This window comes from Mastigoproctus giganteus, chromosome 1, assembly GCF_048544385.1.
Source record: "Mastigoproctus giganteus isolate SK-2022 chromosome 1, ASM4854438v1, whole genome shotgun sequence".
NCBI lineage: Eukaryota > Metazoa > Arthropoda > Arachnida > Uropygi > Thelyphonidae > Mastigoproctus > Mastigoproctus giganteus.
In genome coordinates, this window is record NC_143575.1 from 158218661 (window position 1) to 158233620 (window position 14960).

Consider the following 14960-nt stretch of genomic DNA (forward strand, 5'->3'; position numbering starts at 1 on the left):
GTTCCCGGAAAATTAATGGAGGCACTGGTGAAAGAAGCACTGCAGGATCATCTAGACAAGACTTCAGTTATAGCTAGGACACAGCATGGTTTTGTTAAGGGGAAGTCTTGCCTGACCAATTTGATTGGATACTATGATGCAGTCACAAAAGAACTGGATGCAGGGAATAACTTTGATATTATATACTTGGATCTTAGAAAGGCTTTTGATACTGTTGCACATGGAAGACTGCTGCACAAATTGGAGCAGTGTGGCATTGGAGGCAAGTTGCTGCAATGGATAAAGGGGTGGTTGAGGGGGAGAAGACAGAGAGTGGTAATCAATGGACACTGCTCATCGTGGACTAATGTTATTAGTGGAGTCCCTCAGGGTTCAGTATTGGGGCCTTTATTGTTTTCTGTATTTATAAATGATATTGATGATGGTATATCAGGCTTAATGTCCAAGTTTGCAGACGATACGAAGGTTGGCAGGGTTGTCAAGGACACTATTGACACTATGCTGCTGCAACAGGATTTGGAAAGGTTGAGCAGATGGGCTTCGAGGTGGCAAATGAAGTTTAACATTGACAAATGTAAAGTACTACATATGGGAAACAGCAACCCCAGAGCAACGTATCAACTCTGTGGTACTACACTGACAGTGGTAGAGAATGAAAGGGACCTGGGGGTGGTGGTGCAGTGCAGACGAGCTGCAATAGTAGCTCATGGTGTATTGTCAATGATATATAGGAATTTTTCTAGCAGGGATAAGGAGGTGATTATTCCCTTGTATAAGGCAATGGTCAGGCCACACCTAGAGTACTGTATACAGGCCTGGAGGCCTCATTTCAGGAAGGATGTAGAGCTGCTGGAACGAGTACAGAGAAGGGCAACTAGATTGGTGAATGGGACAAAGGGGTTCTCTTACGAAGAAAGGCTTAAGTTTTGCAAATTACAGTGTCTGGAAACTAGGCACCAGCGGGGTGATCTGATAGAGGTGTACAAAGCCTTGAATGGTTTGAGCATGCTCAATGCTGATGGGATTCTTCCTCTAGCTCAGAAAAATCACCTGAGAGGGCATAAATTCAAATTGAGGAAAGACAGATGTAGGATAGATGTGCGGAAATTTGCCTTTAGCCAGCGGGTGGTTGGTGGGTGGAACAGACTTCCATCCCTTGTCGTGGAAGTTGATAGCCTAAATAAGTTTAAGGCTCAGCTGGACAGGTATTTCGAACGAACAGAGGGGTGAAGTGGAAGTGGTTATTTTTATTTATTTATGTTACTTTTTTTTTTTTTTTTTTTGGCTGATGCTGCATAAGCTTGCTTTCTTGCATCAAATGCCTCTACTAATGCTAATGCTAATGCTAATTTATTGTCAGTGGAGGGGAGTAATTTGGCTTGTATTTATATTCTAGCAACAATTCAAGTTATTAGCATTTGCATTAGTAGATGCATATGGTCTAAGAAAGTAAGCATATATAGCATCAGCCAAAATAAAAAAAAAAAACGTCCCATTTCACCCATCCATTCACTTCAAATGTTTGTCAAGTTCTTTTCTGCCTTGAACTTAATTAAGTTGTTGAACTCCACTACAACAGATGGGAGTGTTTTCCAACTATAAATTAGTTGAAAACACATAATTTATTTTCTTTATTTATTATGTTTTATATTCAACTATATTAGTTGAAAACGCAATTTATTTTCTTTGAAAATAAATCTTTAATTGTATTAGTTTTTAATAAACTTTAAATTCATTCTTTGTGCTTTATTGAGAGAAATGTTTTAATTTGTTTTAATAAAGAACATTTCACAAATGTTTTGTCCTAATCTGATAAGAGACTTTTGATTTTTTTTTTTTTTTTTTTTTGTTTTTTTCTAGCTTTTGGAATCAAAGTATTTTTACCATATTTTTCAACTTATTTTGAATTAATTCTCTTTGTGATCACAAGCTTTTATTATTATTATTATTATTATTTTTTTAAATTATTATTATTATTTATTTATTTATTATTTATTTGAAATGTGCAAATGCAGTTCTAGGATTCATATTTTAAAATATCTTTCTAAAATATATAATCCATTTAAGAATAAATAAATTCTACTTCACTTGCCATTAACTAGCACTGGTGCAACAGTTGTTTCCAATATTATTTCTGTTGTTTCAGGGACAGCTGAAATAAAGAAAATTCAAACATAGTTTCAAACATAATTTTAGCAGAGAAAGAGAAATCATCTAAAATTTTATGGTCAAGTTATATGTCAAGTATAAATTAAAAGAATTCATTAATTCATTAACCCTACGCATGTATCTTGAATTAAAGGTACATGCTTGGAGTTAGAAAGACATGAATTAATACCAATTTATTATAAATATATTTTACTGTTAATACACTGCTGCCTACCTTTTAATAATCTTTGGATAAAGAATCACTAGGTGGCAGTGACAATAGTGTATTGATGTGAAATATATGTTTCTGATTAGAAGCAGCAGATGCTGTCCAGAAATTGGCAGCATACATGATTGCAGAAAATATATATTTTAAAATAATCTTCATATGTTTAATTTTTTAACAGACTTAACTTAACTAACCTTAAGTAACTTAGCTTAACTGGAGAGAAGCTTTTTCATATTCTTTACTAAGATGCTCAATGTTTGCTGGTTTTGAAGGTGAGTTTGGAATCTGAAATGATTCAAGGAAACTTATCCCAAACTGCACTTAACAGTTTGGCTTTAGAGAGGGAATGGATTTTGCAAGAATTGGCACAGGAATTGGCAGAGGGGAAGGTCCTGAAGCCAGTAAGGAGTTGATGGATTCAATTTCAGCTAATTTGATTTTCAGTTAAAGAAGGTAAAACAAAGATCAAAGTTTGAGATGACAAAAAGAACTTTAATGCCTCTTCAGCTAGCAATGATAAGGATTTTGGTTTGACTGGACAGACCAGATGATAAGAGGAAACCTCTGTTTTTATTTAAACAAGCTGATTGTTGATTTGCTTTTCTTAGTTTTTTTCTTTTATTTTGTATTATCTGCCATGGGTGACTGCATATGTCAAAGAGTTTGTTGTTGTAATGGGATAATGCCTTTATTCCATATTTTTAGAGTATATGTAAAAATTTGTTAATGGTAACTCTAAACTTATTTTTTCAAAGGACAGAAATTTGTTTAAATCTAGTTTATCTGCTATGTCATACTATTTAAAAAAATTTTTTTTTGAGAAGCCAACACCTTTAATGTAGATGTAACTTCATGGCTTGTGTAACTGGGATGGATTTAATCATACCATTCTAGATAAAAAAAGTTACGTGTGATGCCATATTTTAGCTTATGATTTTATGATATAAGGAGGTAGAGCTTTGTGAGGAAAATAAAAAAAAAGCAGAATTGGGATAGAAAGCAGTGAATTACACCTGCAGGAATTATCTGTAATAGTTTGATAGTTAAATGTCACAAAATGACATTTATCAGCTTAGTTTCTTATCAGAAATATTGCATGTAATAAACTCAATGCCAAGAAGATAACTGAATAAAAGAGAAGCAAAACTTTGTTTTGAGTTTCAAGCAAAAAACTGGAATTAATCAGTATGCAAATGTATTTCTGCATTACAGAACAGAATCCTTTTATGCTCGCAGTAAGAAGCATCAAGCAGCAGAAGATTTATTTTAAGGGAGATGTTGGAGGGAGGGGGTTAAAATTACAATGGCAGAGGAAATGAAGGAGGTGGAGGAGAACAGTGAAAGAATGAAGAGATTCTATGATGTGCATCTCTTTAATGTTAAAAGGAGAATTTCAAAAATAAGAGTTTATCTTATCTCCTATTCTACAAAGAATTAAACACAGCTTATAGAGGATGAATTTTAATGACAATGAAAGATGACTTATTACAGAAAACTTCTTGTTCACAGCATGCAATGTGAAAATTTTTTGGTTTTTTTTTTTTTTTTTTTGGTAAGGCACCTGGTATAAATTTTTATTGTGTTGGATGACTTCTCATGAGCAGGAAGGGAGAAAGTGTGGAGGAGGCTTTGCTGAAAATCTTTTCTGCAACATTGGAGAAAGAACAAAAAAGACGGGAAGGTGAATGAAATGAAGAGACAGAAATATAAAACAGGATAAGCGTAATCACAAAAAAGCGTAATTTATTCTAATAAACAATGTAGAAATCGAGAAAAGTAAAAAGAAGCCACTGTACATTGATTGAATGTAGAATTAAGCAAATTTAGCACAGAAGTGAAAGTGGAACTCACTCATATAGCATTGGCTATTTCAGAAATTGGTGACAACCTTATTGTATCAATCCAATCCAATCCAATTAATCCAATCACTGAGCCAACTTTCCATTTTTCCATATTTATTACATAATGTTATATGGTTACAGTATTATATACTGATTCTATTATATGAATATTTGTTACAATGTTTCTAAAATATTCTAAGAAACCATTTTGAAATTATGAAATGGATCGCAGCTCCTGTTCCAAATTTATAATATTTCTTTAGGGGAAGCTGTGAAGGGAATACTATGAAATCAATACTTAACTTAGAACCATCCCATGGGTCTACGAAAAATATCTTGAAAATCTGGTAGAAATCCACTTTTTTTTTTTTGTTGATTAATGTGAAAACATATTTTCGTTTATGCCAATTTTTTTAAATGGGGAGGGAACTAGGGCTGTGAAATTATAACTGGACCAGAAATTTTCTCAAGAACTTACAGAATATAGGTTGAAAATTTTTCCCATATCCAATTTTTCATTCTAGAGTAATAAGCAAAATATACTTTCATTTATATGAATATATTTCTGTGATTGCAGGATTGGGGAGGGAGGCTATAATTGATCTTAAAAGCTTTCCAGGGACAAAAAATCACATGCTGAAAATGTGATATAGATTGAATTATATATGCTGAAAATGTGATATAGATACTTTAGAGGATCTAGAAATGTTGAGCAGATGAGCTGAGAGGTGGCAACTGAAGTTTAACATTGACAAACGTAAGGTACTGCATATGGGTAGCAGTAACCCCAGAGTAGAATATCAACTATGTGGTACTACACTCAAGGTGGTAGAGAATTAAAAGGATCTGGAGGTAATTGTGCAGTCAGGTATGAAGTTTTCAGAGCAGTGCAGACAGTCTGCAAGTGTAGCTCATGGCGATTATCACTTTGTATACGGCAATGGTCAGGCCACACCTTGAATACTGTATACAGGTCTGAGGTCTAATTTTAGGAAGGATGTAGAGTTGCTGGAACAAGTACAGAGATGGGCAACATGATTGGTGAGTGGAATAAAGGGTTGCTGTTAACAAGAAAGGCTTAAGTACTGCAAATTGCAGCTTCTGGAGATCAGGCACCTGCGAGGTGATCTAACTGAGGTGTATAAAGCCTTGGATGGTTTGAGCAAGTTCAGTGCTGATGGGATTCATTGATTGCCCAGATTGATTGCCTGAGGGGACATAAATTCAAATTGAGGAAAGACAGTTGTAGAATAGACGTGTGGAAGTTTGCCTTTAGCCAGCAGGTGGTTGATAGTTGGAACAAACTTCCATCTGTTGCAGTGGAGGTCAAAAACTTAAGTAAGTTTTTGACCTCCACTGCAACAGTAACACACCAGGTATGGACCTGGTGTGTTACTGTTGGTCAAGGAACTCTGACTATCCTACAGGTGTTCAGGATTTCAACTTTCTGGCATTCCTTGTAGGTGTTTGCTGGGAGACCTATTGCTGCTAGGCTGTTATGTAGGGTCTTTGGCACCATACCTGTGGTTGACACGATGATCGGGATGGTCGTTACTTGTTGCATATGCTACATCTCTCTGATCTCCTGTCTTAGGTTTGCGTACTTCCTGATTTTTTCTCCATTATTATTATTATTATTAGCCATATGGTGCATAAGCCTGAGGCTTATACTGCACCAGCCAAAAAAAATTCTGAGCTACCCCGAGAGAGAGAGAGAGAGAGAGAGAGCAAGTGTTAGAAGTAGAAGGGAATCACCAACAAAGAAAAGAATGATTATATCCAGCTCAGCTCAGGACCCTGGGTGTGTCAAGCCCATACTCAAATGTGAGCCCCTAGGGTTAACAGACAAAGCATATGGCACAATGTGCCATATAACATGAAGAAGAAATGTGACACTAAGAGCCATCGATCTTATGAAGCCAACCTGATATGAAGGCAAATGCAAAACTTCAATAATCCTCACTGGTCCTAAAAGTGGAGAAAATTGACGTCATCCAAATTGGCTGATACAATGGGCTAATATTGTTTCAATAAAAGTATCATAACAAATCACAGCATAAACTGCAATCCTCTTCATTAATCCATTAAAAAGGAAGCACAGTCAAACATCAGTTGAGGAAGTCACAAGAATCCAAAAATTATCCTACTGTGCAGGTTGTAACAAGCATCTCACCAATAGTTCAGAACAGCACCTCTCATCCTGCCTATTCTAAATAAAATGATCTGATCTGGAAGAAGAAAAAAAATCTTGGATTGTGAGATTAATACCAGCCCATCAAGATCAATTACTAAATTCAAGCACAAGCTATAATGTAACCCAAGCTCCAAGCATCAGCTGGGTAAATAACCCACAACAGGAAACCTCAGGATTTCTCCATTTCAGCCAAGCTTTAGGAAACAATATATATAAGGATGATCCAGAAAAGAGAGAAAAAAATCAACCACATACAATTACACAGCATCTTAAACTTTCATCCAGAATTCATTTCATCAGTCAATAAGCCCTCTAATATTTTCCCTCAAGTTCAAATAGTACAGATCTTCTCCGGAATAATTTCTTGGAAAATTTTTGAAAAGCCTGAAAACCTTGCTCACTCATAATTAATTGAGCCTTGTTGCCCTCAGTCAGTTGAGCAAGGTTAGGATTAGCACATTAAAATTTCCTTCTGAGATCCGAATACTCATGGCAATAACATAAAACATGACTCCATGTCTCCAGAGATTTACAGTGACAATGCAACCTTTCCAAAACACCCAGCTGATTCAGCTTTGCTAGAAATGAGCCATGATCTTTGCTAGAAATGAGCCGATCCATGATTCCAAAGAATCATTAAGATATCTAAGAATCGCTTGGCCTCACCCTTAGTATCATTAGCCAAATCCAATCAAGATAAAAAATAATAAAAGCAATTCCACGCCGAATGTTGAAAGTCATTACTCTATAAATTAGAAGGAAGTCAATTGGCATTTTGCTTGTGGCAATCTGTAGTGCGTCAGTGGAGAGAGTTCTACAAACTAGAGCCATCTTGAGGAGCATCATCCTCTGAATGGAATACAGTTTTCTTATATATGTTTTAAAATTAACACAGTCTGTCCAAGCTGAGATACCATAACCAACAATAGGAAGGAAAACACAGTCATTAAGAAGAGATAGTGACCTGCCACTAATACCCCAATTCTTCCTAGTAATCCTTGTTATCGTGTTAACAAACATTATAACCTTTTCAGAAAGAAAATTATATGGGTGTCAAATCTAAAACTTGTGTCTATGAATATTCTAAGTTGCCAGCAGGTAGTTGATTGCTGGAACAGACTTCCATCTGTTGTGGAAGTTGATAGCTTAAATAAATTTAAGGCTCAACGAGACAAACATTTGTAGTGACTGGATGGGTGGTGAAATGGGAAGGCTTTTTATTTAATTTAATTTAATTTTTTTTGGCTGATGCTGTATAAGCTTGCTTTCTTGCATCATATGCCTCAACTAATGCTAATGCTATTGCTAATATTTAAAATTCTTAACTGCCTTTAAACTGGCACAATCAATTAGCATATGAGGTTCCCTCGAACAGATAAGTTCCCTTTTGGCAATAATATTTTTGTTTTTAACTTACATATTGTTAATTTATAGAAACCACACCAAGCACTGTAATCTTTTATTATTTCATTAGATCATTGTTTGATTTGCAGCCACGAAGTCCCTTACCAAGTCATCAGCATATGTAATCATAGGAACATGATTATATTCCTTCTGTAACCAATCCTGTAAAACTAATTTCCAGTAAGTGGCCCAAAAACAGATCCCTGCAGACATCCTCGAATAGCAGATCTAACTACTGAATTCCAAATGGTAAAAGATCTATCCTTAAAATAATCCACTATGATGTGATAAAGCTAATGGGAGCATTTTGTGAGGCAAAGCATCAATAACACACTATCCCAGGAGATACTATCAACAGCCTCTTCAAAATCAATGAAGTTGACAAGAACATATTTAGTTCTTGAAACTCTAATCAATTTAACCAAAGACTTTAAAGCATCCTCTGTACCATGACCACAAGTAAAGCCATATTGTTTGTTTGTTTGAGAGTCCAAAATTTTCTTGCATATGTTGCACAATATTCGCAGCGAAAGCATGCATTCACAGACTTTGCACAAACCTGTAAGAAGAGCAATTGGACAATATGAGGAGGGCTCAGTTTTAGGTTTCTCAGGTGATTTCACAATAATCTTAAGAAGAACATCATTTCAAGGCAAGGAAAAAATGCCTTCGTGCAGGCATTTGTTGAAAACAAGGTGTTCAAGAAATAGTTTGAAGAAATGCTTAATAACTTCACTTTCAATGAGGTCCATACCAGGATACCTGTTATTAATGCATTATAATAACAGCTAAATTGAGATCTTCCATTGAAAAAGGTTGTTCTGAATATCATTAACATAACCACACTGTTTAAACAATTAGTAGTATCAGTACACTCCACCTCATCCACATGATAATGAGATCCATTGACTAGATGATCAGGTAAAAAATTAAAACTGCCCATCAGTATTAATGTTATACTTGTTCACATCTGCAGATGGCCTTAATTTGTTGAAACATGGCTTATAAACAATATCCCAAGGATCCTCATTATCAGTTGTTTGCACTAAGTGCTTCCTTGCATCCAATTTCCTCTTAGCTATTAAATGGGTGTATTTTCTCTTGACTAACTGATATTCAGTTTTCAACCTAGATTCTTCATTATCCCACAATTTCTTAAGTTGGAACTTCTTACGTGCCTTGTTGACCTCTTTCCGGAGATCAGTAAGATCAGAGGGCCACCAGCTCACCGGAGAACATTTATTTTGCTTTAATTTCATTGACTCTTTTGAGGCATCAAACAATTTCTGCTGCAATAACTAAACCAAATCAAATGCATTAATCGTATCTTAACTCATTTAATGAAATTTCACCAAAAACCGTCCTTACAAATCTGTCAAACTTATCCCAATCAGCATGCTTGATTGCAAATCTTCGAAGTTGTAGTGAATGAGGCTCAATAAGTTTATGCCTATCAGAGCCTAAGTTGAAAATAATTGCTCTGTGATCACTGTTAATCCAATCTGGTTTAACTTGCCAATTAGATATTGAATTGAAGGCTGTACTGTTGACTAACATTACAGAATGTGATTTAGATGTTGATGCAGAGCTATCAACATCTAAATCACATTCCAAGGCCCTGCCAGAAACAGCCACAGACCAATCAACATTGCTGTCAGCACTACATTGTTCAACAGAAGGAGAGAGATGTTGCTCAATAGTGTCAAATTTATCCTCTTCAGTCCTTCGCTTAGTACTTTGTTTTAAAACTTTCTTAAATTTCTTATGGAAACCCTTATAATCAGAATTTAAAAAACATCACTATCTTCCAGAGATTGGTTAATTAACCCGTTCACTGTACTCACAACATTATTTCCCTTCACTGTATTCAACTCATCATTACTTATAAAATGGGCAACCTTAGGAAGTTCTTGAATTTTAACAGTGGATTTCTTATTTATTTTGTTACCCTCCCCTAACACATTATCTTCATTATCTCATCTTATCCATTAACGTGCTTATTTAACAAAATTCAAATATAATTTGCAGTGTTGCTGGTGCTGAAAATTCTCCTTCTTCATAAAGCATTTACTAAACTGTAATATTATACTGTTGATTAGAATCACAACTTCAGAAGTGTTATATGAATATATCTGTATCATTTGAATAAGAAATACTAGCAGGTACTATTTAAAGTGCTAGTATGGCTTCCAAGCCTCTATGTAAGGTAACTGAAATCCATTCAGAAATTAAAATCAGATCATTCCTACTTGATGCAGTCTATAAACACAATAAGCATAATCAGCATCACGAGAGGCACTGTATCACCATTTGAAAGAGTCACTCCAAATTATGAATCCAACTGACTCCCTATGCTAAAGCATAGGCAGCCCATTATCAGTAAAACAGTTGGAAAATGTTCTAACAATTGAAGTGCATTCTAACCATTAAAAAGTATTTTTTATTATGATTGCTAAAGAATCATAAAATTCAAAATAAAAATATCACCAAAGGTAGTCCTTCAGTTCCTGAATCAGAAATATATATTTATTTTCATCTGTAACATCACTTTACTAACGAAGTTACTCATGCAGCAGAAAGAACATTTATGAGATGGAGAGTGGAGAGACTTTGCAAGAGATAAGTCATTAACTTGAGTGTCCTCCTCTGAATGGAGTCTAGAAGCCTGAGAGAGGTTTCAAGGAAACAACAGTTGTGGGTATAACATTTGAGGGAAGGTTGGATTTGATATTTTAAGTAGTTGTTTAGAAGAAAATTCATGTTGAGAGCAAAATGGAAGCAATAATTGTGATCTGAATATGTAAAGAGAGATAAGAAGTCAGGGTAATCCCTAACGGAGATGTGTCTTGTCTAGAAATCTGAGTAGCATTGAAGGTAAGCATAGTAGCAGTATATTCTTTTCTGTTCTGTTCAATGAATTATAAGACAGGACTGAGATTTAGAAGAACTGAAATTAACTAAGTTATTTTTGTCCCAATAAAGCATTACTGGAATTTCAGCATTTAAGGAATTGGCGGTGGATATTGAAGAAGACGAAAGAGTTTCTACAGGGTGATGTTTCTCAAACTGGAAGGTGGAATGCAAATGTGGTATCATCAGCAAAACTATGGATAAGATTTTCAGTCAGTAGAAGAAGGTAATTAATATACAGGAGGAAAAGAGTGAGAGAAAGAACTTTACCTTGAAGAATACCATTGAAGAATACAGAGATCCATCTAACTGTAGAGAGAGAGAGAGAGAGAGAGAACTGGATAACAAACTGCAAAAATAGTCAGCAATCCATAAGATGGAAGTTTTTTCAGAAGAGATTTATGCCAAACATGCTAAGAGTGTTCCAGATTCACCAATGGTTAACATATGCCAGTACATCACCATTAGACTGATACCCATATAGACGATCACTGATCAGATGGAAGGATTCAAGATAGTTTAGGAGCTGGCTGTTAATGGAGTTCTCCATTACTTTGGGAACAGTAGATGTAAGTGCAACAAGATCATAATTGTATGAATGGGATTTGTCACCCTTTTTAGGAACTGGTACATGAGCAAATTTCCAAACAGAGGAAAAACACCAGTAGATTAAGAAAGGGTAAAAAAAAAGTGACTGGGCAGGAGCAATGTCAGGAGCACATATTTTGTGAACAAGTGTAGAGATGCCATCAGGACTTGGAGCTTGGTATCAAGATTATTCAAAATTCTACTGACATCCTTTTGATGTAATACTAGAGAAGGCAATGAGTGTAGTGTACTGGGAATTATAGGAGGTGATTAAATAAGATCATGAATACAAGAGTTAGAAGAAAAGTAGAATGGCTCTATCTTTAGCTGAGGAGGCAATAGACCCATAGGTTTAAAGAGAGGTGGGAGTATTGATGGATAAAAATTGAGGCCAATAGCTTTGGCAAGACACCAGAAAGCGCAACTACGATCTGAACATGAAAAGTAGGATGGCTTTATCTTTAACTGAGGAGGCAACAGACCCATAGGTTTAAAGAGAGAGGTAGGAGTATTGATGGATAAAAATTGCAGCCAATAGCTTTGGCAAGACACCAGAATGCTCAACTATGATCTGAACATGAAGAAAGGTTTATACTCTTGGCCTGTTCAAAATGTAAACAAGCAGCAGCCATTATCAATCCGCTGCAGGATGGAAGCCTCCTCAACAATTCATGTTGAGGGAATTGGACCATAATCTGCCACCCTGGTCCAGTGCAGATTGGCAGATCAACTGTATTTAGCAGTCAGAGGCTTGAAATTCTGTCTACTCAAAAGAGAGTGTGCTACTGCACTCTTGCTCCTGACCACTCGGCTACGGAGTTCAAAATGTAGTCTGGATTAATTAATAACTACAGAAATGAATCTAGAGATTTGGCTGAAAGCCAAACTGTGTTATGAAACATTCATATCTTGAACAGCCTTAGCACATTTAATAGAAAACCAAGTTTAGATAAAGGATGAGATTTTAAGGTGGGTGTGGAATGAAGGATTTCATCCCTACGAGAATAATTTCACTGATACAATTTAAGAAAACAACGACATCTAGTTTAAAACAGTAATACAACCAAGAAAAACAACAATATAAACCTCACAGATCATCTTATTTTTCATTATTGTAATGCCAAACAACAGAGGCTAAGAATGGCCGCAAGAGAATTTGTAATTTGAGTTGCCTAGAGGAACACTCACCTTGACTGTGTACTTGGGTTGTTTATGAGAAAAAGATCAAGCGTGTTGGGTGAGTAGTTAGGATTGACTGTTATTCTGGTAAGTAAATAAATAACCTGTGTCAGGTCATTCATAATTGCAAAAACCTCAAAATGTTGACCATCTGGGTCCACATAACTAGAAGAATCCTCGGAAGTAAAAGGAATAAGAGAACAAAAATTAGTACAACTGAGATGAGCAGTGCTGAGCCAAATGATAATTGGGGTTCTGTCAAAAAAAGTAAGTAGGGCTTGGCAGTCTGAAGGTGGTAATGGATACTGAGATTGAAATTGAAACCACATATATTTGTGAAATGAACAAGTTAGTTTTTGAGAGGTTTACATCCTTTTGCAGAAAACTTTTACTGTTAGTTTGAATATTCATGATGCATTAAGTAAATAATGTAAAAGTAGGTGGAGGGGAAGATATGCTGTACGAATTAATGAAATTTTTGGATGTGACATACACAGAAAAAATATATCCAACTCATTGACATAACATGGCCATAATAATGCTCCCTACACAAACATCATTGAGATTACCTCCAGTCACTAGCTGACAGAGTGGAGGCAGTGCGATTATACTATTGCTGATCTGGATGACTCCTAGAGAGTTACTAATAGTTTTGATCTGATGGACTACCTAGCAGGCAGCCTACAAAAATCATTTTTGAGCTGTACCCATGATATGTAAGTAAGTTTGGATCTTGCCATGATGCTCATCATAACCTCAAAAGACATCAATCATACTACAAGATGGAAAAGAATGGGGCTGCCAGAGCTTTGCCCTGGAAAATAAACATGCATTTCACAACTTTAGGCTTCCAACAAGCAAACTGGTTGATGTGCCATTTATCACCTAGTATATTCCCTGATGACACAGAGGGGCAGCATTCCTCTGTGTGGTGTGGATGCCAAACTTTCACCCTCCTGCTTATATTGGTTCACATCTGGGTGGTGGTCACCTCCTGTATACTTGGTGCAGTTTTTCAGGACTTGCACACGAGGCTATATTCATGGTTATTAACATTCTCACCAAAGTGAAGGTGCAAGCAGATCTGGATGTCACAGAATGACATTCACTGGAATTAGCATTAGCATTAGTAGAGGCATATGATGCAAGAAAGCAAGCTTAAGCAATGTCAGCCAAAAAAAAATCTGCTTCCATTTCACCCCTCCATTCATTCCAAACACCTGTCCAGCTCAGCCTTAAATTTATTTAGGCTATCAACTTTCACAACAAAGGATGGAAGTATGTTCCACCAACCAACTACCCGCTGGCTAAAGGCAAACTTACACACATCTGTCCTACATCTGTCTTTCCTCAATTTGATTTATGCCCTCTCAGGTGATTATTCTGTGCAAGAGGAAGAATCCCATCAGCATTGGGCATACTCAAACCATTCATGGCTTTATACACCTCAATCAGATTACCTTGCAGGTGCTTAGTGTCCAGACACTGTAATTTGCAAAATTCAAACCTTTCTTCATAAGAGCAAACTTTGTTCCGTTCACTAATCTCGTTGCTGTTCCAACTCGTTCCAACAGCTCTCCTTCTTAAAATGAGGCCTCCAGACCTGTATACAGTACTCAAGGTGTGGCCTGACCATTGCCTTATACAAGGGGATAATCACCTCCTTATCCCTGCTAGAAAAATTCCTGTATATTAGTGACAAGACACTATGAGCTACTCTTGCAGACCATCTGCATTGCTCAGAAAACTTCATATCTGCCTGCACAATTACCCCCAGGTCCTTTTCGTTCTCTACCACTGTCAGTGTAATACCACAGAGTTGATATATCACTCTGGGGTTACTGCTTCCCATATGTAGTACTTTATATTTATCAATTTTAAACTTCATTTGCCAAACCATTCACCTCTCAGCCCATTTGTTCAGCTTTTCTAAATCCTGTTGCAGTACTTTATATTTATCAATTTTAAACTTCATTTGCCAAACCATTCACCTCTCAGCCCATCTGTTCAACTTTTCTAGATCCTGTTGCAGCAGCATACTGTCATTAGTGTCCTTAACAACCCTGCCAACCTTTTATCGTCTGTAAACTTGGACATTAAGTTTGATATACCATCATAAATATCATTTATAAATACAGAAAACAACAATGGACCCAAAACTGAACTCTGAGGGACTCCACTAATAACATTAGTCCATGATGAGTAGTGTCCACTGATTACCACTCTCTGTCTTCTCCCACTCAACCATCCCTTTATCCATAGCAGCAATTTGCCTCCAATGCCAGACTGTTCCAATTTGTTCAGCAGTCTTCCATGTGCAAAAGTATCAAAAGCCTTTCTAAGATCCAAATATATGATATCAAAGTTATTCTTTGATTCCAGTTCCTTTGTGACCAAATCGTAGTATCCAATCAAATTGGTCATGCAAGACTTTCCGTTAACAAAACCATGCTATGTCCAAGCTATA

General features: G+C 36.1%; 1 protein-coding gene across 2 annotated transcripts in view; it reads right to left on the bottom strand.

Moving 5' to 3' along the window:
* Positions 1-14960, bottom strand: part of LOC150091211 (hemocytin-like) — a 1750539-nt gene that overhangs the window by 640703 nt on the left and 1094876 nt on the right. For both annotated transcript variants that reach the window (XM_090374755.1, XM_090374750.1), the window contains one exon: positions 2093-2152. In XM_090374755.1, coding sequence (XP_090230881.1) covers positions 2093-2152 — 60 coding nt within the window. The remainder of the gene's footprint in view (positions 1-2092; positions 2153-14960) is intronic.